This window comes from Chiloscyllium plagiosum, unplaced genomic scaffold (assembly GCF_037043375.1).
Source record: "Chiloscyllium plagiosum isolate Xiang-an unplaced genomic scaffold, Cpla_swu_hap1 HiC_scaffold_4, whole genome shotgun sequence".
Taxonomy (NCBI): domain Eukaryota; kingdom Metazoa; phylum Chordata; class Chondrichthyes; order Orectolobiformes; family Hemiscylliidae; genus Chiloscyllium; species Chiloscyllium plagiosum.
Window position 1 is genome coordinate 3,110,751 of NW_028270142.1, and position 27,754 is coordinate 3,138,504.

Consider the following 27,754-nt stretch of genomic DNA (forward strand, 5'->3'; position numbering starts at 1 on the left):
TAAATTAAACAGCAATTTTAAATGGTTTGGTGAGTGTGGTGGGGGTGGGTGGCCCACTTTGCCCAAGTCTTGGGAGGAGCACTATAGACTCGGACTTGCTGGGTCGTCACCATCTTGGATCCCCCGAGCAACACATTTTTAAGCTCTGATCTCCAGCATCTGCAGTCCTCACTTTCTCCGTTGGGATACCTTCTGGGGAAGATGGGACCTGTAAAAGGAGGGCTGGTTGCACCCTAACTGGAGGGGCACCAATATCCTGGGCAGGAGGTTTGCTGGAGCTTTTGGGGAGGGTTTAAACTAGTTTGGCAGGAGGATGGGAACCAGAGTTACAGATCAGAGGATGGAGTAGCTGGTGAACAGGCAGATACAGCGTGCAGAGAGCCTGAAAGGAAGGATAGGCAGTTAATAGGGCAAAGTTGCAGTGCGTGTTATGGGTTGAAGTATATCTATTTTATGCAACTAGTGTCAGGAATAGGGGTGATGAACTTCGAGCCTGGATCTGTACTTGGAGCAACAAGGTTGTGGCCATTCCAGAGACTTGGATATCACAGGGGCAGAAATGTTGTTGGATGTTCCAGGGTTTAGATGTTTCAAAAGGAATAGGGAGGGAGGTAAAAGAGGTAGGGGAGTGACATTGCTAATCAGGGATAGTATCACAGCTGCAGAAAGGGAGGTCATCGAGGAGGGTTTCTCAACTGAGTAAGTATGGGTGGAAGTCAGAAGCAGGAAAGGAACAGTCTGGATGGAACCGATTTTTGTCAGGTGTGTCTTGGTGGGAGGACATTTTGGTGATAGTGATCACAGCTCCCTTACCTTTACTATAGTCATGGAAAGGGATAGGAGCAGATGGTATGGCCAAGTATTTATTTGGGGAAGGGGGGACTTACAAAGCTATTATGCAGGTGTGGAGCATAAATTGGGAGCATAAGTTGTTCTCAAGGCAAATGCACGACAGAAATGTGGGGGTTGTTTAGGGAGCGCTTGAGGCAAGGAAGGGATGGTAGGGTGAAGGAACATTGGATGACGAGATATGGAACATTGAATCAAGAAGACAGAAGAAGTGTACTGAAGGTCGAGGAGACAAGAATCAGACAAGACTCTAGAGGGTTACATGGTAGCCAGGAAGGAACTGAAGAATGGACTTAGGAGTGCTTCAAGGAGGCATAATAAAGCCTTGGTGGGTAGGATTAAGGAAAACCTTAAGGTGTTCTCCACTTCTGTGAGGAACAAGAGGATGGCCAGAGTGAGGGTAGGGCCGATCAGGGATAGTGTGGGAACCTGTGCCTGGAGTCGGAGGAGGTAGGGGAGATCCTTATTGAATGCTTTGCTTCAGTGTTCCCTTATGAGAGGGACCTTGTTGTTTGTGAAAACAGCATGGAACAGGTTGATGTTAAGGAGGAGGATGTGCTGGAAATTTTGTACAACATGAGGATAGATAGGCATACACTATATTACTACAGGAAATGAGGGAAGAGATTGCTGCGCCTTTGGCAATGATCTTTGCGTCCTCACTGTCCACTGGAGTAGTACTTGATGATTGGAGGGTGGAAAATGTTATTCCCTTGTTCAAGAAAGGGAATAGGGCTAACCCTGGGAATTACAGACTATTCAGACTTACATCAGTGGTGGGCAAATTGTTGGAGAGGATTCTGAAAGAGAGGATTTATGATTATTTAGAAAAGCTTAGTTTGATTAGAGATAGTCAGCATGGCTTTGTAAGGGGCAGGTCATACCTCACAAACCTTATTGAATTCTTTGAGCATGTGACAAAACACATTGAAGCTAGGGCAGTGGATGTGGTGTATATGAATTGTAGCAAGGCTTTTGATAAGGTTTCACATGGTGCGCTCATTCAGAAAGTAAGGAGGCATGGATAGAGAGATTTGGCTGTATGGATACATAATTGGCTAGCCCATTGAAGAGACAGGGTGGTGGCAGATGGAAAATATTCACCTGGAGCTCGGTGACCAGTGGTGTTCCACAAGGATCTGTTCTGGGACCTCTGTTGTTTGTAATTTTTATAAATGACTTGAAAGGGTCAGTTAGTAAGTTTGCTGATGATACAAAAGTTGGAGGAGTTGTGGATTGTGTGGAGGGCTGTTGTAGGTTGCAACAGGACATGGACAGGATGCAGAGCTAGGCTAAGAAGTGGCAGATGGAGTTCAATCTGGACAAGTGTAAAGTGATTAACGTTGGAAGGTTGCATTTGCAGATTACAGGGTTAAAGGCAGGATTCTTGGCAGTGTGGAGGAACACAGGGATCTTGGGGGTCACATGAATCTTGTGGTCACTTCTGTGGTCCATATCCATAGATCCCTCAACGTTGCTACCCAGGTTGATAGGGCTGTTAAGAAGATATATGATGTGTTGGCTTTCATTAGCAGGATGATTGAGTTTAAGAGCCCTGAGGTTATGCTGCTGCTCTGTAAAGCCCTGATTAGACTACACTTTAAATACTGTGTTCAGTTCTGGTCACCTCATTATAGGAAAGCTGTGGAAGCTTCAGAGAGGATGCAGAGGAGATTTACCAGGATGCTGTCTGGACTGGAGGACATGAATTATGAAGAAAGGTTGAGGAGCTAGGGCTTTTCTAATTGGAGAAGAGAAAGATGAGAAGTGACTTAATAGAGGTGTACAGAATGATGAGAGGCATAGATACAGTGGATAGCCAGAGACTTTTTTTTCCCAGGGTTGGAATGTCTATCTTGAGGGGACATAATTTTAAGGTGACTGGAGGAACATTTAGGGGAAGATATCAGAGGTAGTTCTTTGCACAAGAATGGTGAGTGCGTGCTGAGTGTACCACTGCCAGCAGTAGTGGTAGAGTCAGATACATTAGGGGGACATTTAAGCGACACTTGGATAGGCACATGGATGATAGTACAGTGAAGGGTATAGAGGTCAGTTTGATCTTTGAACCAGAAAAGGTCAGCACAGCATCGAGGGTTGAAGGGCCTGCACTGTGCCGAACTGTGTTACGTTCTTAACAGGATAATAGTATTTCATGGACGAGAAAGAACAGTCAAAACTTAGATACAAAATTAGCTGGGTGGTAGGAAACTGTGTGGTGGTGGTCAATAAATAATTTTCAGGCTGAAGGCAGCTTCATTCATAATGGAGTTCCCAAGGTTAGGAACAAATTACTGCAGCTGCTGGAATCTGCACTGAAAACAGCAAATGCTGGAGATCACAGTGGGTTGGGCAGCATCAGTGGAGAGAAAGCAAGCTAACTTTTCTAGTCTAGATGATTCTTCAGAACTGACGTGAAGTATGGCGGGACAGCATTTATGCTACAGTTCAGGAGAGTATTGGTAGTGGATGTAGGGTGCTGCTGAAGATGATAGTTTACATGAAGTGATTGGACTGTGAGAATAGCAGAACAATGGTATGCCTCCTGCCAGACTTGAAAGGACAGTAAGTGGGATGGGGGAGGGAAAGGACATGATAACAAGCTTAAAGAAAGGGAAGAAATGCTTCACAATGTGAAGGTGTTGAACTCTGTATTAATCCCAGAAAGCTGCGAAGTGTCTAGTCTGAAGAGGAGATGTTGTTCCTCCAGTTGGCGAAGTGATTCATTGGAATACAGCAGCACGCCGAGGGACAGGCCCATGGGCATGTGAGCAGGACGTTGGGTTAAAATGACTGGCCACGGGAAGGTCAGGCTCCTACTTGCCCACAGGCCGGAGGGGTTCCACAAAGCGGTCACCCAGTGGTGCGGGTGTTGCACCTTCTGCTGTTACTGGGGAATGTGCCGTAGGAAGGCAGGGTGGTGTTTGGACTAGTGACCCGGAGGGAACGATCTCTGTAAAATGCAGACAACCGTCGTGAGGGGAAGATGTGTTTGGTGATGGCATTCTGCTGGAGAATGATGATTTGAATGCGGAGGCTGGTGGGATGAAAAGTGAGGATGAGGGGAACCTGATCATGATTAGATTCCTGAAGGGCCTGTTTCCACACAGAGGGAATCTAATGATCAGGTTCCCCTCATCCTCACTTTTCAAATCATCATTCTCTACCATTTCAGACAACTCCAGCAGAAAGCCAAGAAGTGAGGTGATTCACTTTGGTAGGAAGAGCGTTGAAAACCAAAATAAGGTATACAATTCTAAAAGGGTGCAGGAGCAGAGGAATCTAGGTTTATATGTACACGAGTATTGCAGGACATCTGAGTGCATCTAGGAAAATGTCCCAAACAGCAAACTTCACAATGGATCTTGGAGGAACCTGTGTGGGAGAGCTCACAGCAACAGATAAGTGCGTAGCTTTTAATGTGTAATCTTGCTATCAGTCAATAGATGTTAGTAGGCCAGGTTCTTTCTGGATTATGTTTTATTGAAATATGTCTCTTGATTAAATTTTAAAAATCTGAACCATAAGTACTAAGTTAGCTTGGAGCACTTTTTTAGAGCAATAAGATGGTGCTATTTTCTGGGGGTGTAGATTGTGAAGGAGTGAAGGTGGCCTTGAGTAGAGTGATGTGCTCTCCCTGTCGGATGTGGGAATTTATGGAGAGTTTCCATGTTACTGAGGACTATGTCTGCAGGAAGTGTCTTTGGTTGCGAATCCTGTCAGATCGAATGGATCAGTTAGAGTGACAGAGGCAATGAGGAATTTACAAGAGCTAAGGGATGTGATGGATGGTAGTTATCTGTGGCATTTCTCCCTTCCTATATAGTCAGATAGTTGGGTTAACTCCAGGAACAGTAGGAGAGGTAGGCAGGTAGTGCAGGAGTCTTCTGTGGCTATTCCCATTTAAAACAAGTATACTGTTTTGGAAAATGTAGGGGGTAATGGACTCTCGGGAATGGATCATATTTCAGGTATCACGTTTCTGGTATCAAGACAGACTCTAATGTAATTGAGGGTATGTCAGGTCCAAGCGATCCATTGTGATAGGGGACTCTCGTCAGAGGCACAGACAGATTTTTCTGTGGTCAGCAGTGAAAAATCAGAATGGTGTATTGCCTCCCCAGTGCGAGGATCAAGGATATCTCAGAGAGGGTGCAGAATGTTCTCAAAGGGGAGAGGGACAGCAGGAGGTCATTGTACACATTGGAACCGGGGGCGGTGGGGCCCAGGGAGATAATGAAGAAAGAGATCAATCTGAGACTGGTACAGTTGGGAAAAGAAGCGAGTCAAACAGGCAGGGACAAAGCAGAGAACAAGATAGGACTGATAAATTAAACTACATTTGTTTCAATGCAAGAGGCCTAACAGGGAAGGCAGATGAATTCAGGGCAAGATTAGGAACATGGAACTAGGATATCATAGCAATTACAGAAAGATGGCTAAGGGATGGACTGGATTAGCATCTTAATGTTCCAGGATACAAATGCTACAGGAAGGACAGAAAGAGAGGCAAGAGAGGAGGGGGAGTGGCGTTTTTGATGAGGGATAGCATTACAGCTGTACTGAGGGAGGATATTCCTGGGAATACATTCAGTGAAGTTATTTAGGTGGAACTGAAAAATAAGAAAGGGATGATCACCTTATTGGGATTGTGTTATATACCCCCTAATAGTCAGAGGGAAATTGAGAAACAAATTTGTAAAGAGATCTCAGCTATCTGTAAGAATAATAAGGTGATTATGATAGGGGATTTTAACTTTCCAAACATAGACTGGGACTGCCATAGTGTTAAAGGTTTGGATGGAGAGGAATTTAAGTGTGTACAAGAAAATTTTCTGATTCAGTATGTGGATGTACATACCAGAGAAGATGTAAAACTTGACCTACTCTTGGAGAAGTAAGGCAGGGCGGGTAACTGAGGTGTCAGTGGGGGAGCACTTTGGGGCCAGTGACCATAATTCTATTAGTTTTAAAATGATGGAACAGCGGAGACCAGATCTAACAGATGAAGTTCTAAATTGGAAGAAGGCTAATTTTGATGGTATTGGGCAAGAACTTTCAAAAGCTGATTGGGGACAGATGTTCGCAGGTAAAGGGATAGCTGGAAAATGGGAAGCCTTCAGAAATAACAAGAATCCAGAGAAAGTATATTCCTGTCAGGGTGAAAGGAAAGGCTGGTGTGTAGAGAATGCTGGATGACTAGAGAAATTGAGGGTTTGGTTAAGGGAAAGAAGGAAGCATATGTCAGGTATAGACATCAGAGATTGAGTGAATCGTTAGAATATAAAGGCAGTAGGACTATAAAGCCCAGCAGCATCTCTACTTTTTTGCGCAGGCCATCCCCATCCCCCATCCTCACCACATTCTACACAGGGTTCATTGAGAGTACCCTGAGCTGCTGCATCATTGCTTGGTTCGGGAATTGCATTGTCTCAGATCATAAGACCCTATAACAGATAATGAGGAAGCTGAGAGGATCATCGGGATCTCTCTCCTCTCCATTACTGACACTTACACCACACGCTGCATCCAAAAAGCTAAGAGCACTGTGTAAGACCCCACACACCCCTCACCCAAACTCTGCTCCCTCCTGCCATCTGGCAGAAGATACCAGAGCATTCGGTGTCTCACGGCCAGACTGTGCGATAATAATTCTCCCCCCAAGCCATCAGACTCCTTAACACTGTATGATCAGACTCTTTCCCATCTGGAATTCTTTGCATGACTTTGAATTGCAGCAATAAAAATATCTATTATTTATCATTCTTCTATTACACTATAACTTGTGTGTTTTGCACTTCTCATGCACTTTATGCTGTGTACGAGTGTGTGGTTTGTGCTTTCCCTGTAGCACCCTCAGTCCTGGAAGGACGCTGTCTCCTTTTTACTGTATCAGTTGTATATGGTAGAAATGACAAAAGCTATGGTACTCTACTCTCTATTGAAGAGGGAAGTCAGGCGGGCAAAAAGGGGACACGAGATAGCTTTAGCGAATAGGGTTAAGGATAATCCAAAGGGTTTTTATAAATACATTAAGGACAAAAGGGTAACTCGAGAGAGAGAGTAGGGTTTCTTCTGAAAGATCAGCAAGGCAGCCTCTGTGTGGGGGTGATACTAAGCAAGTATTTTGTAACATTGTTTAGTGAAGAAGGACATGAAAGATATAGAATGTGGGGAAATAGACAGTTGCATCTTGAAAAATGTCCATATTACAGAGGAGGTGGTGCTGGATGTCTTAATACGCATAAAAGTGGATAACTCTCCAGGACCTGATCAGGTGTACCCGAGAACTCTGTGGAAAGCTAGGGAAGTGATTGCTGGGCCCACTTACTGGGATATTTGTAACATCGATAGTCACAAGTGAGGTGCCGGAAGACTGGAGGTTGGCTAACGTGGTACCACTATTTGAGAAAGGTGGTAAGGACAAGCCAGGGAACTATAGACCAGTGAGTCTGACATTGGTGATGAGCAAGTTGTTGAAGGGAATCCTGAGGGACAGGATGTAAATGTATTTGGAAAGGCAAGGATTGATTAGGGATACTGGATTTGTGGTGCTGGAAGAGCACAGCAGTTCAGGCAGCATCTGAGGAGCAGTATTAGTCAACATATCTTTGTGCGTGGGAAATCATGTCTCACAAACTTGATTGAGTTTTTTGAAGAAGTAACAAAGAAGATTGAGGGCAGAGCAGTAGATGTGGTCTATATGGACTACAGTAAGGCATTCAATAAGGATCCCCATGGGAGACTGGTTAGCAAGTTTAGAATACAGGGAGAACGAGCCATTTGGATACAGAACTGGCTCAAAGGTAGAAGACACAGTGGTGGTGGTGGAGGATTGCTTTTCACAATGGAGGCCTGTGACCAGTGGATTACCCCATTTGGAGGATTTGAGCTATAAGGATAGGCTGGGGCTGTTTTCCCTGGAATGTCAGAGGCTGAGGGGTGACCTTGATAGAGGTTTATAAAATCATGAGGAGCATGGATAGGGTAAAAAAAGTTTTTTTTCCCCTAGGGTGGGGGAGTCCAGAACTAGAGGGCATAGGTTTAGAGTGAGAGGGGATAAATATAAAAAGGACCTAAGGAGCGACTTTTTCACGCAGAGCGTGGTGCATGTATGAAATGAGCTGCCAGAGAAAGTGGTGGAATGTACGATTTCAGCATTTAAAAGGCATCGGGATAGGTATATGAATAGGAAGTGTTTAGAGGGATATGGGCCAGGTGCTGGCAAATGGGATTAGATTAGATTAGGATATCTGGTCAACATGGATGAGTTGGACTGCAGGGTCTGTTTCCATGCTATACATATCTCTTTCTCTGACTGAGTAGATAGAACAGTTAATAAAACATGCACTCTCTTCAGCTTTATCAATAGGGGCATCAATTACAAGGAGAAACTGAGGACTGAAGATGCTGGAGAGTCAGAGTTGAAAAGTGTGGCGCTGGAAAATGCACAGCAGATCAGGCAGCATCCGAGGAGCAGTAGAGTCGATGATTCGAGCATAAGCCCTTCATTAGCCATGTCAAGAGTTTGTTGGACTTGTATATGACTCTTGTTAGGCCTCGGCTGGAATCTTGTGTACGGTTCAGGGCACAAAATTATCAGCAAGTTGTGAACAAGTGATATACAAGAATGGTTCCAGGGTTGAGAAATTTCAGTGATGAGGATAAATTGAAGAAGTTGGGACTGGTCTTTTTGAAGAGAGGATGGCTGAGAGGAGATCTGTTAGAGGTTTTTAAAGTCATGAGTAGGCTCGGGAGAAACTGTTCCCATTCATAAACGATCAAGAACCAGAGGGCAAGGGTTTAGTGATTAGTAAAAAAAATAAATATAATGTGGGAAAACCATTTTTCGCCACTTAACAAGTCATTAGGTGCTTTGCCTGGGGATGTTCAGGAGGGGATTGGATCATTTATTTATTCATTTGTGAGACAAGGCTGCTGTTGGTTGGTCCAGCGTTGGTTGCCAGTCGCTGTTATTTGCACAAAAATAATGCCCAAACAAATGGGGAGAAAGCATAAAATTCACAGTTGATAATGATTCAGTGAAGCCACTGTCCTTAACACTTCTGATGGATCATTGTACTCGAAGGGTTTTCTAACAGTTTCCGAAATTTCTCATATGCGCCGTGAGATGAATCTCCTTTGCGTTGAATTATTTCACCACAAGGTAATGAATGAGAAGGTGTTCAATGCTGATAGTTGGCAGAATTTGGTTATAATGGCAGAGTCCCTACAGTTAAGGACCTGGTGGAAGGATCACCTGTTTTCAGTATGGAAAGCCATACGCATTTTAAGTGCATATCGAGACTTCATTGGCTAGGATTGGGCTTCCTTTCTGATCAAGGCCTCAGTGGGATAGAGTTTTTACCTCTGAAAGCTGCTGGCCAATCAAAGGCTTGCATCTTTCGATTGCTGACTTCCCCATGAGTCATTGCAGGTTTCCCGGAAATGGAAGGTTGGGCATCACTGGGGGTTGCCAGTGAGTGGGTGGCAGCACAGCTGCCTGCTGCAAAAGCAGGGGCTTTCCGCTTATGCCCCTGTGGATAAAAACCTCCAGATGCTGAAAAGTGCCTGTCAATAAGGGGCACCATCTCCAGGGTGGCCACAGGCAAATTTAACTGGATTAAAACCCTGAAGCACCATTACTTTTGGTGACACCAGGAATAATTGGTTTTTAGTGACTCAATAATAAAGCTGATTGACAATCCCATTTCCAGCGGGTGAGGTTTTCATGTTAGGGTGTCTTCTCCTTCCCACCATTAAATTCGGAGTCATTTTCTTGACACACGGAATTAGAAATCAGTCTAATTCTCCTGACCCAATACCATGATGTGACACCAGTGGGCTGCATTACATGCTGCCCAGTGGCTGGAAATTGAAGTGTATCGTTCAGAAATGAAGACAGAGATCAGTCTGGTCTTCTGAAACCATATAGAGAGCCCTTTGAATTAAATGCTGGCTGCATGCCATCTTTCCTTCCCAGCATGAATAAACAGCACCAATGTTTTGGAAGCAGAATGGCATTCACCCGCTGTCCTGGCTAACAATACCTCAAATGACGTCACTAATACAGATCACTAATACGTCATTCTCAGTTATATTTAGGCCAGGAGCAGAATTGAGTGCAATGTGCCTATTGTGATTTTCTTTCCCCTCAAGTCCTGAATACTTCCAAGGTCGACACATTAAAAAGAAACTATGTATTTTAAAATGAAACCTCATTTTTTTCCTATCTGTTCGTTTGCTCCCACCCCCCCCAAAAGAAACAAATATAAAAGCGAAGTGTAAATATAATTTCTGTAAATGTTTGGCTGTAATGTGTAAGGGGCCTGAATCTCAATTTCCAACCTGTTTGAACACACTTTATTGCACATTCATTGCTTTAGCAAAGGAATGACCTGAAGTGTGACTTCTCTGCCTCATCTCGTGAACTTTGGTTTGAATTGGAATGTTTTTGTAAGGAGTGTACCACCTACAAAAATTGCTTCTGTAATGGGCTAGTTTTCTTTTGAGGAACTGCTGCAATTTGCATATTGTTGGGATTTTTTGACATTCATAATACTGTTTATATGCAGAACTTTGAAAATCTCAAACAGTACAGTAGGACTTGCACCCATAATGAGTTGCCTTGGCAGTTTAAGATGTATCCCATCGATGTTGTACATTGTTTGGTACAGCATTAAAGAAGTTTACCAGATACTGAGTATTTTGATGCAAACCACTTCCTTCATAAGAACAACTGCAATATGCAAATTATTCAAGGAAACTGTCTGAAAGGTTAGACCTGAAGTGTGGAGCAAACGAGCATTGTGATTTTAAAAATATATACATTTTAAGTAGATAAATCATTTATAAATGGTTTCAGGGCAGTAGTTTAAATTTTGATTGCTGATTTGATTTTAATTTCCTGATCAGTACTGCCCTTTATCATAGAGTCAGAGACAGCATGGTACAGACCTTTTGATCCAACTCGTCCATGCTGACCAAGTTTCCCAAACTAACTTAGTCCTGTTTGGCTCATATCCCTCTAAACCTTTCCTCTTCATGTACCTGTCCAAATGTCTGTCAAATGGTGTAACTGTACCTGCATCAACCACTTCCTTTGGCAGTTCGTTCTACGTACAAACCTTGTATAAAAGTTGTCCATCATGTCCCTTTTAACAGTCTCACTGCATTATTTCCTTGAAAGGAGTTTGTGGGATCAATTTACTGGTGCTACAAATACATCTGAGATTCTTTTGTTTGCAAGGAGCATATCTGTTCATGTATGTCTGTAATAAATTCAGATTCACAACTGTTTTTATTATTGAATAATTCTTTCAGGACTCTACAGCTGGTCCAGTTACTGAGAAGATCTTGAGCATGCGAGTGGTGAAGAAAACTGTAAGCAGTAACATTCTCTTGTTTTAAAGTATAGCATGTAGGGAATGATTGACTAGCTGGTCTTTGCATAATCCTTAAGTAAAGATATTTGATCTGCCAGTAACAGCTGGCAGCCATGTAACAGTAGCAGGTCAAAATTTGAGCGTTTAGGTCTTATAGCAGCTGTTGATTATATGAATTCAGTATAATTTTATATTGTGATTTGTGAATGATACTGAAAATGCATCAGTGTAAATGTAGCCTTCTGCATGCAACAGAACATAATTGAGTTTGTTAGAGGGGGTCATATTTTAAATTATAACACATTTTGAGATTATTTTTATGATTGCCAACAATAATACATGTGGCTTCCAGTACTGCAGCTGCAAACTGGCTGCTGCCTCAGGAAATGGTACATTTGGCATCTGCTTAACGCTGTGGGTTTGGCAGGAAGCCAGGTCGAGGTCAGGTTATTGTGAATGAAGTAGCTGGTGGTTAAGGAGGAGATAAAATGATTCATGAGTTGGTTGACACAGTAAGCAGAGTAGTTGGAATTGATAGCTTTTCATAAGGATATTGCAGGGGGATAAAGTAATCCCTGCCAAAGGAAACTTTTGGTGTTCTTTGCGTTCTAATACTACTTAAGCAGGTTATAACTGTGTCCCTAACCACTTTGTAGTGAATTGCCTGGAGATTTAAGTGACAGTGACAAATGGTTGTGTTGACATCAGATTCTAAAATGTGCTTGTGATTTCAGACTGAGTCTGGCGAAGAGGTGGAAGTAGAAGAATTGTTTGTCAAATACAAAAACTAGTAAGTATGTTTATGGATAAAATTTAATCCAAAATGGTGCTTAGGCATTCTTTCCCTGAATGGATGACATTGTACCATAAAGCAGATTGATGAAAGTTATGTCCTTGTGGAATTTCATAAGGGTTCCTGCCCTGAGCATGATTTTGAAAGCTATTAAATCGAAAATTAATTATCCCCTAACTCAGATTGTATGCTGCTGAATGTTCTCTTGAAAGCATTGATAGCTACCTCATATTAACTGAGAAACATTCTACATTGCTTGCACTTTACTATTTCTTTGAATCATCTCCAATATAATTCATTAAGCATTTTTTAAAAACTGTAAATAAGCAAGCAGAAACACAATATCTGTCCATCAACAAAAGCACCAGAGTTTGAGAAATTCAAAAAAACCCAGCAAACACTGGCTACTGCAGCTTACTCTCAGTAACCGGAGGCTATTACATAGTTTTAAAATGAATTTGTGACATAACATGTTATGCAAAATAGAAAAAAACGCGAAATACTGAGCACACCATACAGCTTCTGTGAAGAGAAACTGTCTTGTCTTTTCAGATCTGTGACTTTTTTATCGCAAACTTTTTCTACTTTTCATTCTCTTTCTTTCTCTCCTTCCTCTCTCCATCTATCTCTCACTTTCAATTAGTCTGTTTCTCTCGTGTTACTAGCACTCTAACTCTCATTTTTGCTTTCACTTTTTGTCACTCATTATGTTGCTCTTTCTTTCACATCCTTGGTTGCATGCTTCTTCTGTGTCTGTCAGGTTGTTCAGCCCACTCACCTGTCCTACCACCATCACCACTGTCCAGACAGCTTTTTAAATAGTCTGAAAGTTACCAATCATGATTCATTTGCAATATTTCAGGATGAGGGGACGGTAAACCTCAGCCACTGATAAATGTTCCCAATGTAAGTACACAGGAGGAGGAGAAAGATCAGAATGGGAAATTGTTTGATAGGGTGGAAGGTTGAAGTAATTTAATTCAAAAGTTGTGGTGCAGGAAAAGCATAGCTGGTCAGGCAGCATCTGAGGAGCATAAGCTCTTCATCAGTCCTCACTTTTTCCTGAAGTATTTAATGACCAGAATCAGTAATATTCAAAATAATGTAAGCCATGGTTTGAATGTAAAATTGCTGCACTTGATGTTGCTTCTGGATTGCTGAAAAGTGTCTCCACTGTGGTTGAGGGGAAGGGAAGGCAAATTTTAGAGACTGCACTATGCAAATTAATGAAATGAATTATGTCACTTTAAACTTGCATATATGTGTGCAGAGCCTTCTCACGCTTCGAATTATGGTGGTTACATAAGTTGAGTTTCTTCACTTACTCTTTAAAAAGGCTTAGTTAAGAGACAGCTCTCAAATGCACAATCTCACTCAGTACACACCACCTGTGTGCTAAGTGCAGATGTGCTTGTCCCTCAAAGATATCAGACACTCACCTCCATGTACACCATCTCATTCCCTCTTGCGCCTCATACTCTGTCTTTCTCTGTCATGCATGTGCTCTCTCATTCATTTTTACTCGTGCTCTCTCTCGCACTCTCTCTGGCACTCGCGCTCTCACCCAAAACATAGAGTTAAGCTGACTCTTATTTTGTCACTTTAAGGGGTTGGTAGGTGAGGCTGACAAACCTTAAGGAACCCAGCCCAGGTCCAAGTGCTAGTGTTCCATATGTTGCCCAGCCCATTCGCACCCTTTTTGACTCCTTTCTTTATAAAGAAGGTATGTCAGAAAATTGGATGTCTCCCACCTTATATTGAATAACTGATGTTTTTTCTCTTGTTTTTCTGAACAAAATATCTAAACTATTTGGATCTATATAAAACCTGTTTATATTGCTTGAAATACTTGAAAGTGCAAAGATTGTGAATAAAAATCTTTGGGTGACTTTAAAAACAGATCTTAAGTGCTAGTTTTTGCCTTGCATGACATTTTGTTATGTTTAGTAATGGTCTCCTATTATATACTCCCAAATCTTCTAAATTTTGTGCTATCACTGAAACATTTCATGAGACTGTGCTAAATTGAGGTTAGGAAATCAGTCAGAGATTTGTAGTGATACTGCATTTAGAACTGTTTTGCCTGTTTAAGGCATTGCTGTGATCTACAATACCCTTATTAGGTTCTGTTCACGCTAGTTCATCTTGATTAATCAGTTCTTAGTTAGGTATCAGTGCTGCCAACCACTGGCCATCCAGCCATCTTTCTCTGCACCTTCCTTCTCCTGCAGAATTTCTTATCAAAAAAACATTGAGGGAGAGTTCTGCCTAATGTTGCACTTAGGACTTCATTGGTCTCTGTCTTAGTATATGTAATGTATATTTGTATGGTGTCATTTTCATTTCAGGCTATTATAATGGAAGTTGCTTAGCTTTCAAGTACTTCTCTTTTAAATAAATTGCAACATAATGATCCAAATTTTACCAAGAACAAAATATGTAGACTGACTTGAATTTGAATAGAATTACTCTGATTTGGATTTTTTTATCCTTTCATGGGAGAGTGTTGCTGACAAGGTCAGCATTTGCTCCCCAGTCATAATTGCCTTTGAGAAAGTATCATCTAAAAAATCTCCCCATCTTCTGAATTACCTGGCTACCTAAATCAGATTTTTTTGATGCATTTTTTTCGGAGGTGTATTTTTGGCATGGGGACCAATTGTTGGTCTTTTTTTCATACTTTCAGAAGTTATGTATCAATAATGCAACAAATTTTTAAACTTTACCTTTCCTCTGAATTCTGCTAGCACTTCAAGAAAAGGTTGAGCAAATGGTTATGATATGTTGATTTATCTTGCTCCTTTGAAAATCCCTGAATATTAGAGTTTATTTTCTTAGTAAATAATTTGTGTTTGAAGAGTTTGAACAGTTGTATTAATGTAATTCATGTGAACTTATATTTCTGGAAATGTTTATTTTTGGAAAATAGTTTAGAAGCTGAAATATTCCCTTGCAAACCCACTGCCCCATCCTCTGCAAGAAAGTGCAGGTAACATGTTATTGCTTCCACCATCAATTCAGAAGAATATAACATCAGAACTAGGAGTAGATCTTCCAGTCCCTCAAGCCTACTCCACCATTTAACACAATCGCAGCTGTTCTATCTCAGCATCAAATTGACTTCCTGCCAACTCTCCACGACCCATCAACCTATCACTAATTAAAAATCTGTCTGTCTTCTCAAATTTACTCTATGTCTTAGCATCCACCACATTCTGGAGGAGTGAATTCCACAGATTCACATTTTGAGAGAAGTAATTCTTCCTCATTCCTGCTTGAAATCTGCTACCCTTCATTCTAAAACTATGAACTCTTGTTTTAGGTTGCCCCACATGACCCAACATCCTTTCTATGGGGAGAAAGTGAGGTCTGCAGATGCTGGAGATCAGAGCTGAAAATGTGTTGCTGGAAAAGCGCAGCAGGTCAGGCAGCATCGAGGGAACAGGAGAATCGACATTTCGGGTATAAGCCATTCTTCAGGAAGAAGGGCTTATGCCCGAAACGTCGATTCTCCTGTTCCCTGGATGCTGCCTGACCTGCGCTTTTCCAGCAACACATTTTCAGCCAGCATCCTTTCTATGTCTAATTTGTCAATTCCCTTTCATATCTTATATACATCAATTAGATCCCCTCTCATTCTTCTTAACTCCAGAGATTATAGGCCTAAACTGCTCGATCTCTCTTTACAAGAACAACACCTTATCTCCGGAATTAGTCTGGTGAACCTCCTTTGAATTGCCAGCAATACAGCTAGATCCTGCCTAAATTAACCTACTCACATGTTCTGTCAACTTCAGGGATCTTTGAATATTTACCCAAGCTCCCTCTGTTCCTTGAAGCTCCCCAGTGTCCTGTCATTCATTAAATACTCCCTCATCTTGCTTCTTCTTCCAAAGCACTTCATCTCTCACTTATCAGGGGGTTAAATGCCATCTGCCACTGGTCTGCCCATCTGACCAGCACATCTATAGCTTCCTGTAGCCTATAACCATCTTCACTATTCACCACTCAACTAATCTTGGTGGCGTCTGCAAATTTGCTTAACGTACCCATCTCGTTTTCATCTATATCATTTCTGTATATAACTAGCAATAAGGTTCCCATTACTAATCCTTATGGTACATCATTGGACACCAGTCTCCAATCACTCCAACAGCAATCTACCATTACCCTTTGTCCTATTACTAAACCAGCTTCTGATCCATCTCAACAAGTTTCCCTCAACTCCATGTGCTTTAACCTTCTCAATCAGTCTCCCATGTGGGACCTTGTCAAAAGCTTTGCTAAAATCCATACAAACTACTTCAGCTGAACTTCCCTCATCCACACGTGGTCACATTTTCAAAATATTTTAACAGATTTGTTAGGAATGACTACCCTCTGACAAAGCCATGCAAACTATCCCTAATTAATCCATGCTTTTCCAAGTGGCTATTAATTCGCTCCTTCAGAATTGTCTCCAATAGTTTTCCTACCACTGACCTGAGACTCACCGGTTTGTAATTTCCTGGTTCATCTCTACCACCCTCCTTAAAAAAGTGGAACCACATTAGCTGTCCTCCAGTCTTCTGGCACTTACCTAGTGCCAGAAAGAAATTAAAAATTTGTGTCAGAGCCCCTGCAATTTCCCGCCTTACCTCCTGCAGTTACCTGGGATGTGGTTCATCAAAGCCAGGGAATTTGTCCATTTTTAAGCCTAACAAAACCTCCAATACCTCCCCATGTTCTTCACAGTCCCTTTTCCTGAATCCTGTGCCATCATGATTAACCCTTCATAAAACCATACAATGCTTCATCTGTGCATTGATGCATTGTGTTTTGACTTTCCAAATGTACCATTATTACTTTGTTAATAATGGATTCTAACAATTTCCAAATGATACACGTTAAGCTGACTAGTTTCCTGCTTTCTGCTTCCCTCCCTTTCTGAATAAATATTAGCCATTTCCAATCCACTGGAACCATTCCCACATACAGGGAATTTTGGAATATTATTGTGGAATAATGGTCCAATAACACTGCCACTTTTTTCAAACCCTGTATATGCCCAGTGTGTGGCACTGGAGCATTTCATGGTTTTTCTTGGTGAAACTGATAGACTTAATACTAATTTTGTTTCTCCCTCTGTTTAGTTCTTACCTTCATTGTCAGTGGACCACAGTGGAGCAGCTGGCAAAGGACAAGAGAATTCACCAGAAGATTAAGCGTTTTAAAGCAAAGCAGGCACAAATGAATAAATTTCTTACTGAGGTCAGCATTTATTCCGTTTTTAAGAGGACTATTTGATCCATCATGCTGTTGCACAGATGAAGCATTGTATGTAACTCAAAATATTACTTTGTTTTCCATTCTCGCATTCTTCATTTTCTGTGCACTTTTATAAAGTTCTGGTTGTAAGTTTGCTCACTAATCTGAAAAGTTTATTTTCAGGCATGTTTGCACCATGCTAGATAACCATCCGTGAGCCTCTGGTGAAGCACTGGTGTTCTGTTCCACTTTTTGTTTGTTCTTGCTCTGTTAAGGTGGGTGATATCATTTCTGGTTCTTTTTCTCAGAGATTGGTCAATGGGGTCCAAATTGATGTGTTTATTGATGGAGTTCTGATTTGAATGCCAGGCCTCTAGGAATTCCTATGCATGTTTCTTGTTTAGCCTGTCCCAGGATGGATGTATTGTCCCAGTCAAAGTGGTGTCCTCCTTCATTTATGTGTAAGGATACAAGTGATAGTGGGTCATGTCTTTTGGTGACTAGTTGGTATTAGTGTATTCTGGTGGCTAGTTTCCTGCCTGTCTCTCCGATGTTGTTTGTTATAGTCCTTGCAGGGTATTTTGTAAATGATGTTTGTTTTGCAGGTTGTTGGTTCAGGATCCTTTCGGTTCATCAGTAGCTGTTTCAGTGTTTTGGTAGGTTTGTGGGCTACCATACTGCCAAGGAATCAGAGTACCTTCTTAGTCATCTCTGAGATGTCTTTGATATATGGCAGTGTGGCTAGAGTTTCTGGGCATGTTGTGTCCACCTGTTTGGGTTTGTTATTTAAGAATCGGTAGACTGTTTATCAGGTACCTGTTCTTCAATATGCTGTATGTTTTTTTTTCTGTTGCTCATAGTTTCTGGGTGCCGCAGTGTGCTGCGGCCCATTTAAACAATATTCTGATGCAGCTCTGTTTGTGGGTGTTGGGATGTTTGCTCCTGTATTTGAGTATCTGGTCTGTGTGAGTTGCTTTCCTTAGACACTAGTCTGCAGTTATCCATTAACTGTTTTGTTCCACTGTGACACCTAGGAAGGGGGGTCTGTTGTTCTCTTCTTTTATGAAGTTTATACCAGTAAGGATATTATTGATGATGATGATGTCGATTTCCTCTAATTTGTTCTGTTTGTGATGACAAAGGTAATGGACCCAAAGTTTGGATCGTGGGGAAGGCTGTTAGTTTGAGTCTCTGCATTAGCACTTCTGCTAAGAACCCTGATATTGGTGATCCGATGGGTGTTCTGTTGTTTTATTCATAGGTCTTGTCATTGAAGGTGAGTTGGGTAGTAAGGCACAGGTCTACTAGCTTGAGGATGTTGTCCTTGCTGATGGAGGTGGTGCTATCTGGTAGTTTTTTTATTCCTAATTTTCTTTTTATCTCTCTTGGCTCTTTCTGTAAATTTCAGTTTTGTTCATTCGCGTACATCGTTCTATCTTGCATCAAACTCTGCTCATCCGAAACTAATCCCATTAGTAAGTCTTGCCCTTCCTGTTGTTTTTCCTCCAAATTTACCAATCCCTGTAATTTAAAATATTCAGTTTGCTGTTTATTGCTAGGCTCTCACTTCCCTCTTCTCTGTAACCAGCTCTGTCTTCCAACCTTTTTGCCGACCAAACTGCCAGAACTCTGCTTTTGTTCTTCTCTCGCCCTTTCAACTGCTTGGTGCTTTGAGCCAAAATTACCTCCTAACATCTCTGGACAGCTTAACCTCTTTTCCTTCACAATCCTACTTAAAAATCAATCCGTTATTTAAACTTTTTATATCTGCTTCAACACAGTTTTGAATTTTGTCTTGAGTTATAGAGATCTAAAGCACAAGAAAGCCATTTAGCCCATCAGTTCATTGCCCTGCAATGGCTATAAACAACTACCTAACAATTCTAATTCCATTTTCCTGCATTTGACCCAGAGCTTTGTCTGTCTTGGCATCCTAACTGCACATTTTAAATGCTACTTAAATGTGATGAGGGTTTCTGCCTCTACCACTCTTACAGACAGAGTGTTCCAGATTCCCAGCAGCGTCTGGGGAAAAAGACTTCCTCATATCTCCTCTAAACACTCTGTTCTGTTTTGTACCTTAAATCTGATCATAAATCCCTCCATCAAGGGGGAAGTTTCTTCGATGTACCCTTTCTATGCCCCTCTAATTTTATACATCCCAATTGTGTCCCGCCTCAATCTCCTCTGCTATGTGGAAAATAACTCCAGTCTGTCCAAACTCTTTATAATTTCATAACTCTCCAGCCCAGGCAACATTCTGGTAAATCTTCTTTTCACCCTTTCCAGTACAATCACATCCCTCCAAAATATGGATTCCAGAACTGCACACCATATTCTAGCTGTGGCCAGATCAATGTCTTGTATGTCAGCATCACCTCCAGCTCTTATCCTTATTAGCTGAGACATAGAGTTTAAGTATCCCATAGATCTTTCTGATCCTTGGTGCTTCCCAGGATCCTACTATTCATCACCTATTCCCTTGCGCTTGGACTTAAAGTCAGATAAATACTCCTGAAATATTACCCTCTAATACACAATTGCGCAGCCAATTATGGATCCAGTTAGTTAAGATTTTCGGATGCTATGGGCTCTTACCAGTCTCCCATATAAAAACTTGACTGAAATCCAAATAAAATACATCAAAAGCTTTGCCATTATCTGCACCTGGTTACCTCTTTGAAAAATTTGATTAATTCGGTCAGATTAGACCTCCAGATAACAAATTCATGCTGATTTTGAGTAACCCCTACCTCTACAAATGCAGGTGAATTCTGGCCCACGGAATTGCTTCCAATAGTTTCCCCACTATCAAGGTTAGACTGGCCTATAGTTTCCTGGTTTATCCTTTGTTCAATTCTTGAATAGTGCTACCACTTTCACTGTCCTGCAGTCCTTTGGCACCTCTTCTGCAGCCAGACTGGAATTGAAAATGTTTGCGTGTACTCATAGAACATAGAATATTACAGCGCAGTACAGGCCCTTTGGCCCGCGATGTTGCGCCGACCTGTCATACCAATCTGAAGCCCATCTAATCTACACTATTCCATGTACGTCCATATGCTCGTCCAATGACGACTTAAATGCACTTAAAGTTGGCGAATCTACTCCCGTTGCAGGCAGAGCATTTCATACCCTTACCCTTACTGAGTAAAGAAACTACCTCTGACATCTGTCCTATAATCTATCACCCCTCAATTTAAAGCTATGCCCCCTCGTGCTTGCCATCACCATTCTTGGAGAAAGACTCTCCCTGTCCACCCTATCTAACCCTCTGATTATCTTATGTCTCTATTAAGTCACCTCTCAACCTTCTCTCTAGCAAAAACATCCTCAAGTCCCTCAGCCTTTCCTCATAAGACCTTCCCTCCATACCAGGCAACATCCTAGTAAATCTCCTCTGCACCCTTTTCAAAGCTTTAGTTTAGACCCACCCCAATAGCCTAAGCGAATTCTTCCCCCCCCCCCCCCAGGATATTGGTACCCCTCTAGTTCAGATGAAGACCATCCTGCTTGTAGAGGTCCCACCTACCCCAGAAATAGACCCAATTATCCAAGAATCCAAAACCCTCCCTCCTGCACCATCCCAGTAGCCGCGTGTTCAACTCCTCTCTCTATTCCCTGCCTCACTAGTACGTGGCACGGGCAACAAACCAGAGACAAGAACACTGTTTGTCCTAGCTCTAAGCTTCCGTCCTCGCTCCTGAATTTCTGCCTTAAATCCCCATCTGTCTTCCTACCTATGTCGTTGGTGCCTAAGTGCGCCACGACTTGGGGCTGCTCCCCCTCCCCCTTAAGGATCCCAAAAACACTGTTTCTTCCCTTGATTCGCTCAACAATCTGGGATACATTTTATCCAGCTCTTGAGATTGATCTACCTTTAAGACTGCCAGACCCCTTTGTCTATGCTTTCCTTAATAATAACAGTCCTTCTGCCTCACTAATGGACACCAATCCAGAGTATTCATGTAGAATCCTACCTACATCCATGCATAAATTACCACTGTGGTCCTTCAAGGGCCCCACTCTTTTCTTCACTATCTTCTTACATGTAAAACAGCTGAGGATTTTCCTTTATTTTACCTGCTAGTTTCCTTTCATAATCCCCTTTTTGCTCTCCTTATCTCTGTTTTAAGTTCCCTCCTACATATTCTATACTCCTGTCGGGTTTCTACTATTTTGAATCTTTGGTATCTGCCTTTTTCTCTTAATCCAGTGCTATACATCCCTTAATATCCAGTGTTCACTAAATTTGTTGGCCCCACCATTTTCTTTGGCGGAGCATGGTGGCCCTGTCCTTGGATGTACCTCCACTTCTGTGCACTTTGGCCAAATCATATCTGATCTTGTTAAAGTCACCCTTCGAACTTTGATTTCAGGCCTATTCTTGTCCTTGTACCTACTCCAGAGGTGTGTAATAACATGTCTGAACAGATTGATTAGAAAAATAGATAAAATAAGAAAAGCACCTTGGAATTTTTTTCGATTTTAAAGATGTAATAGAAATAAAAGTCACATTTTAAATGTTGTGGCAGTAATATGTTTGCTTATCCATACTGTCTGTAGGTGCTGTACATATTAAATATTTTTTGATCATTTTGATCACAGATATTTTGTAGTTATACCTGTGTTATGGTTCCACTCTACTCATGCAAGAGTTACTTGGCCATTGTGTTCTGTTAAAGGCCAGAACCTATACAAAGTTGTAACAAAAAATAAGGTCTAGATATAAGGATCCTGTACATTCTGAAATCATTTTATTTTGTGAATGAATAGATCACAATGAGCTTGCGTGGGTTCTAACTGAGTCCTCATTATTCACTTTCTTCCTTTGGCTTGTAGCAAATACTCTTTTGAAGAAACGATATGAAAAGCTGTATCATTGTGCTTTATTAGTCAAGAGTGACTTATTTGCCGTCTGAGCAGATGCTTGGGAAGTTTCTAAGTATACCCCTGGTTGCTAATATTTTGAAAAGGCACAATGTTTTTATTTTTTGTCTCTCTCAAAAAATTAGTTCTACCACCTTTTATGTGGTTTATTTATGTTGCATCATCCTGGGTAAAGACAACTGTGCCATCATTTCACTGTCCATTTTATACAGTTAAATTTAATAAATGAAATGCTGAAGCAACTTCCATAGTAAATAAAGCCATTAAAAGGCTTTTACGATTAAAATCAAAACAGATTTCCTGGAAAATTTTAGTAATAATGAAGTTCCAATTTAATCTCTATTCTTGGATAATTCTGTTTAGCTAGGGTAGCAATTTGGGTGCAACGATAAATCTCCACAGTATTATTTGAGGAATTGAGAAAAATACATAAGACCTTTGTTCCTTGATATGACCATAAGAAATAGCAACAGCAGCAAGCCATTCAGCCCCACAAGCCTACTCTGCCATTTGATGGGACCTTGGCTGATCTGACATTCCTTATGTCCACTTTTCCCTGTAGCCCTTGATTCCCTGACTGATCAAGATCTATCTTTTCTAAAATAGATCTTATACACAAAGACCCTGCCAATATCGCTCTCTGTGGCAAAGAGTTTGAAAGACTCTCAACCCTCTGAGAGAGGAAATTCATCCTCAACTCTATCTTAAATTATCACCCTTTTATTCTGGGATGATGCCCTCTAGTCCTAGACTCTCCCATGAGGGGAAACATCCTCTCAGCATTTACCATGGCAAGCTACTTAATCCTATGTGTTTCAATAAGGTCACCTCCCATTCTTCTTAATTTTAGTGAGCAGAGTCACATCCTGTTTAGCTTTTGCTCATAAGACAATTCCTCCATCGCAGGGATCATTCTCATGGAGGCAGAGTCCTAAAGCATGGAGACAGATCCTTCGGCCCAAACTGGTCCATGGCAACCAAAATGTCCATCCACACTAACCCCATTTCCTAGCCTGCTGTGTTTTTCCAGCACCACATTTTTCAACTCTGGCCTCCAGCATCTGCAGTCCTCACTTTCTCCTAATAAACAGCAGTGGGCCCAGCACTGACCCCTGAGGCACACCACCAGTCACAGGCCTCCCGTCCGACAAGCATCCTCCTATTATTGCCCTCTGCTTCCTATCATCCAGCCAATTTTGTGTCCAATTTGCCAGCTCCCCCTGGATTCCATAGTAATCTAACCTTCTAGAGCAGTTTCCTATGTGGAACCTTATCAAAGGCCTTATTGAAATCCATATAGACTACGTCTGCAGCCCTGTCAACCTTCCTGGTCACTTCATCAAAGAACTCTAACAAATTTGTGAGGCATGATCTTCCACAAACAAAGCCATACTGACTACTCCTAATTTAACCCTGTCTTTCCAAGTGCATGTATTATCTTATCCCACTAAGTCTTCTCAAGTAACTTACCAACCACAGATGTTAGGTTTACTGGTTTTCTTACAGCCCTTCTTGAAGGGCACAACATTGACTATCCTCCTGTCTTCCAGGACCTTGCCTGTGGCTAGCGATGATGCAAATATTGCAGCCTCTTGCAGAGTTCTTGGATATATCTCGTCAGGATCAGGAGATTTATCCACCTTTGTACATTCTAATACGTCCTACATCTCCTCTACTGTGATATCATCACTAACTTCCCCAAATTCCCAAGTCATCTCATCCTTCTCCATGGTAAACACAGGAGAAATATTCATTGTGGACCTTGCCCAACTCCTATGGTTCCACACATACATATCCACTTAGATCCTTGAGGGATTCTATGCTCTCTCGCTCTCGTTCTTTTTCTGTTAATGGATTTGAAGATTCTCTTTGGATTCACCCTTATCTTCTCAGCCAAAGCAGTCTCATGCCCTCATTAAGCCCACTTGGTTTCCTCCTTCAGTAAATTTCTGTAGCTCTTATATACCACCAGGGATGTCCTTGATCCTCGTACCTTAGCCATGCCTTTTTTTAAAATTTCTGGTCAATTCCTCAATATCTCTGAGCATCCAGGGATCCCTACTCCTTCTCCCTCACAGGAACATCTTAGTGAAACTTCTCTGAACTGTCTCCAATGAAATAATATCTTCCCTTAAGTAAGGGACCAAAGCTACTCCCAGTACTCCAGGTATGGTCTCAGCAGCACCTTGTACAGTTACGATGAGACTTCCCTGCTCTTATACTCCAGCCACTTTGAAAGAAGGGCCATGTTGCATTAACAGCTGTTATTTCAGTTGAAAATCAATGATGTTGAGGGGAAAGGGAGGCAAGTTAGAACTTGTCCCAGTGACTAATCAAACCGCACGTTATCAGTTCACATAAATCAGATTTTAAGATTTTATTTACCTGATGTGCAATAAATCAAGTATATCATGTTTGCAGAATTTATAATTTACTTTCAGTTTCTGATGCAATGTTGGTGTACTCTTTCAAAAAGCCTACGCATGAAATACCTGTTATATTTCATGTTTATAGTTAGTCCTGGCATAGTTACCATCTCTGCCATTCATTGATTACATTTTTCAATCATCTTTCTCCTACCCGCTATCTTGTGAATGTAAATTCTGTGAGCTTCATTATCTAATTTAATGGAAAGGCATTGTATGTGAAAATTCTTTCTGTGCAGTGACGTTTAAACTATTTGCTCTTTAGTTGTGTTCTAATCATATAGTCAATCACCAGTTTTTCAGATTTGCGGTAGTGATACTAGTTTCTGTAAACTTTGCCACCTTAAGGGATGCTTAATAATTAAATACATAACTACTCAAATGTTCGTCTTAAGTCTGATGTGGTTTCTCGCCATATAGAATATTTGTAAAATGCTGTATTTGTAGACAATTCCACAGTAATTAATAGGCTAGTTAATAAAGCCTGAGGAATTTAATTTCTCGTGGGAAGTAGTCCTGCTCAATTGTAGCTGCTTAATTAACACGTTTAGCTTCGCCAAACTGTTGAAGGCTAATATGTATTAAATGAAAACCAAGAGGTCAACTGTTTCTTGACTTTTTTTGCAGGTTGAAGATGAGCCTTTTAATCCAGATTATGTAGAAGTAGATCGGATACTTGATGTTTCACATAGCACTGATAAAGATAGTGGAGAGGTAAGAAATAATGTTTTACACATGCCTTGTGAACTGCTTATTAGTTGCTTCAAGACATTGTATGGGGTATTACAATGTACAGGTTTGTTGCCCATCAGTAGTTTAGTGATTTCTGTGTGCAGTTTAATGATTTTTGTTGAAATCTGGGCTGTAAAACAGTTTATCAAATAAGAGCAGGGCCAAGAGTGTGTTGCTGGAAAAGTACAGCAGGTCAGGTAGCATCCGAAGAACAGGAGAATCGATGTTTCGGGTCAGAGCCCTTCATTGGGAATGAGGCTTGTGGGCCAGGGCTGAGAGATAAATGGGAATGGGGTGGAGTTGGGGAGGGGGGAAGGTAGCTGAAAAAGAGAAAGGTGGATGAAGGTGAGGGAGAAGGTGATGTGTCGGTTGGGGAGGGGGGTGAGGAAAGAGTGCGGCGGGGGGGTGGTAATGGACAGGTCTGGAGGATGCTGCTGATAATGTGGGGGGAGGGAGGGAAAAAGAAGCAGCTGTTGAAATCCACATTTACCCCGTGTGGTTGCAGGGTCCCAAGGCGGAATATGAGGTGTTCCTCCTCCACGCGTCGGGTGGTAACAGTTTGGCGGTGGAGGAGCCCAGGACCTGTATGCCCTTGACTGAGTGGGAGGGGGAGTTGATGTGTTCAGCCACGGGGCGGTGGGGTTGGTGGGTGCGGGTGTCCCAGAGATGTTCTCTGAAACGATCCGCAAGAAAGCGTCCTATCTCCCCGATGTAGAGAAGACCACACCGAATGCAATGGATGCAGTGGATGGCATTGGGAGAGGTATAGATAAATTTCTGATGGCTGTGGAAGGATCCCCTTGGGGTCTTGGATGGAGGTGAGGGGAGGGTGTGGGCGGAAGTTTTGCAATTCCTGCGGTGGCAGGGAAAGGTGCCAAGAGTAGGATGTGGGCTGGTGGGGGAGCATGGACCTGACAAGGGAGTCACTGATGGAATGGTCTCTCCAAAACGTTGATAGGGGTAGGGAGGGAAATATATCTTTATTGGGGTCTATTTGGAGGTGGCGGAGGATGATGCGATGTATGCGGACGTTGGTGGGTTGGAAGGTGAGGACTGGGGGGTGGGGGGGTTCAATGGCGGTGGTGCGGGAAGTGGAGGAGGGCATTGTCAACCACGTGGGAAGGGAAGTTGTGATCATGGAAGGAGGCCATCTCGGACGTTGAGGCGGAATTGGTAATCCTGGGAACAAATGGGGTGGAGGCAGGGGACTTGGGAGTAACAGATGGCATTTATACAGGAGGTAGGGTGGGAGGAGGTGTAGTCTCGGTAGCTGTGGGAATCTGTGGGCTTGTAGTAGATGTCCATGGTTAGTTGGTCGCCAGAGATGGTAATGGAGAGGCCCAGGAAGGGGAGAGAGGTGTCTGAGATGGTCCAGGTGAATTTGAGGTCAGGGTGGAAGGTGTTGGTAAAGTTGATGAACTGTTCAACCTCCAGCAGCACTGATACAGTCATCAATGTAGAAGAGGAACAGGTGGGGGGTGGTGCCGGTGTAACTGCGGAAGATGGACTGTTCCATGTATCCGACAAACAGGCAGGTGTAGCTGGGTCCCATGCGGGTGCCCATGGCTACCCCTTTGGTTTGGAGGAAGTGGAAGGATCGAATGGAGAAGTTGTTGATGGTGAGGACCAGTTCAGTCAGGCATATAAGAGCAGCTAACCAAATTCTGCATGAATAAAGATATACTAAATTACAATGGCATTTGACTGAAATTTCTAAATAATGTAATTGAGCCATATTTATTTTTAAAATGCTTATCCTGCCAACCACCCCAAACTTTATAACTGTGTTGAAATTTTTTTTCTGTTCATTATGTAGTTCCCACCTGAGCATTTTAAAAATTCTTAAATACTTCCCATTCAATTTAAAAACACAACATAAATACATACTTTGGCATTTATACATTTGTTCTTTCTTCTTCAACGTTAGTCTTGCACTTTACTTCAGATTCTGCTGATGGTTGGAAAGGCAGATTTAAGTGTTATTCAACAACACTCGTTGGCAGTCATCAACTTAGTCTGTGTTTACTTCTTAAGTTGTGCAAATGAAAACCTCTTTTGAAATCATTATGCTGCACTACAGTGTTTAAATTAAGGAAGTTGGATGCCAAGAGATGTGTTCAAAATAAGCATTACTTAATATATATATGGAAGTTGTTCTTTTAAATGTTACATTAAAGGAGCATTAGATTGTGAGATACTACAACAAAAAAGGTGTCAGTTTGGCAATTGGGGAACTAATGTTTGCTTTTACCGACCCTCTTTGGGCAGTTAACATTAGCTTTATATAAGAAGGGGTCAGATTTTATCACTTCTCAGTTTAGATGGTATTACCTGGATAAAAGGAGGTTAGTTGCATTTAATTTTAATGTCCTCATTTTGAGGAATAGGGAAGATTAGACAGGATTACTACCTTTGAGTGTTCACTGGGCTTC

At 41.9% G+C, this 27,754-nt stretch overlaps 1 protein-coding gene across 1 annotated transcript in view; it reads left to right on the forward strand.

The window, feature by feature from the left end:
- chd7 (chromodomain helicase DNA binding protein 7) overlaps positions 1–27,754 on the forward strand; it is a 352,687-nt gene that overhangs the window by 197,724 nt on the left and 127,209 nt on the right. The window contains exons 6-9 of the mRNA XM_043689312.2: positions 11,173–11,232; positions 11,969–12,024; positions 17,160–17,277; positions 25,218–25,304. Coding sequence (XP_043545247.2) covers positions 11,173–11,232; positions 11,969–12,024; positions 17,160–17,277; positions 25,218–25,304 — 321 coding nt within the window. The remainder of the gene's footprint in view (positions 1–11,172; positions 11,233–11,968; positions 12,025–17,159; positions 17,278–25,217; positions 25,305–27,754) is intronic.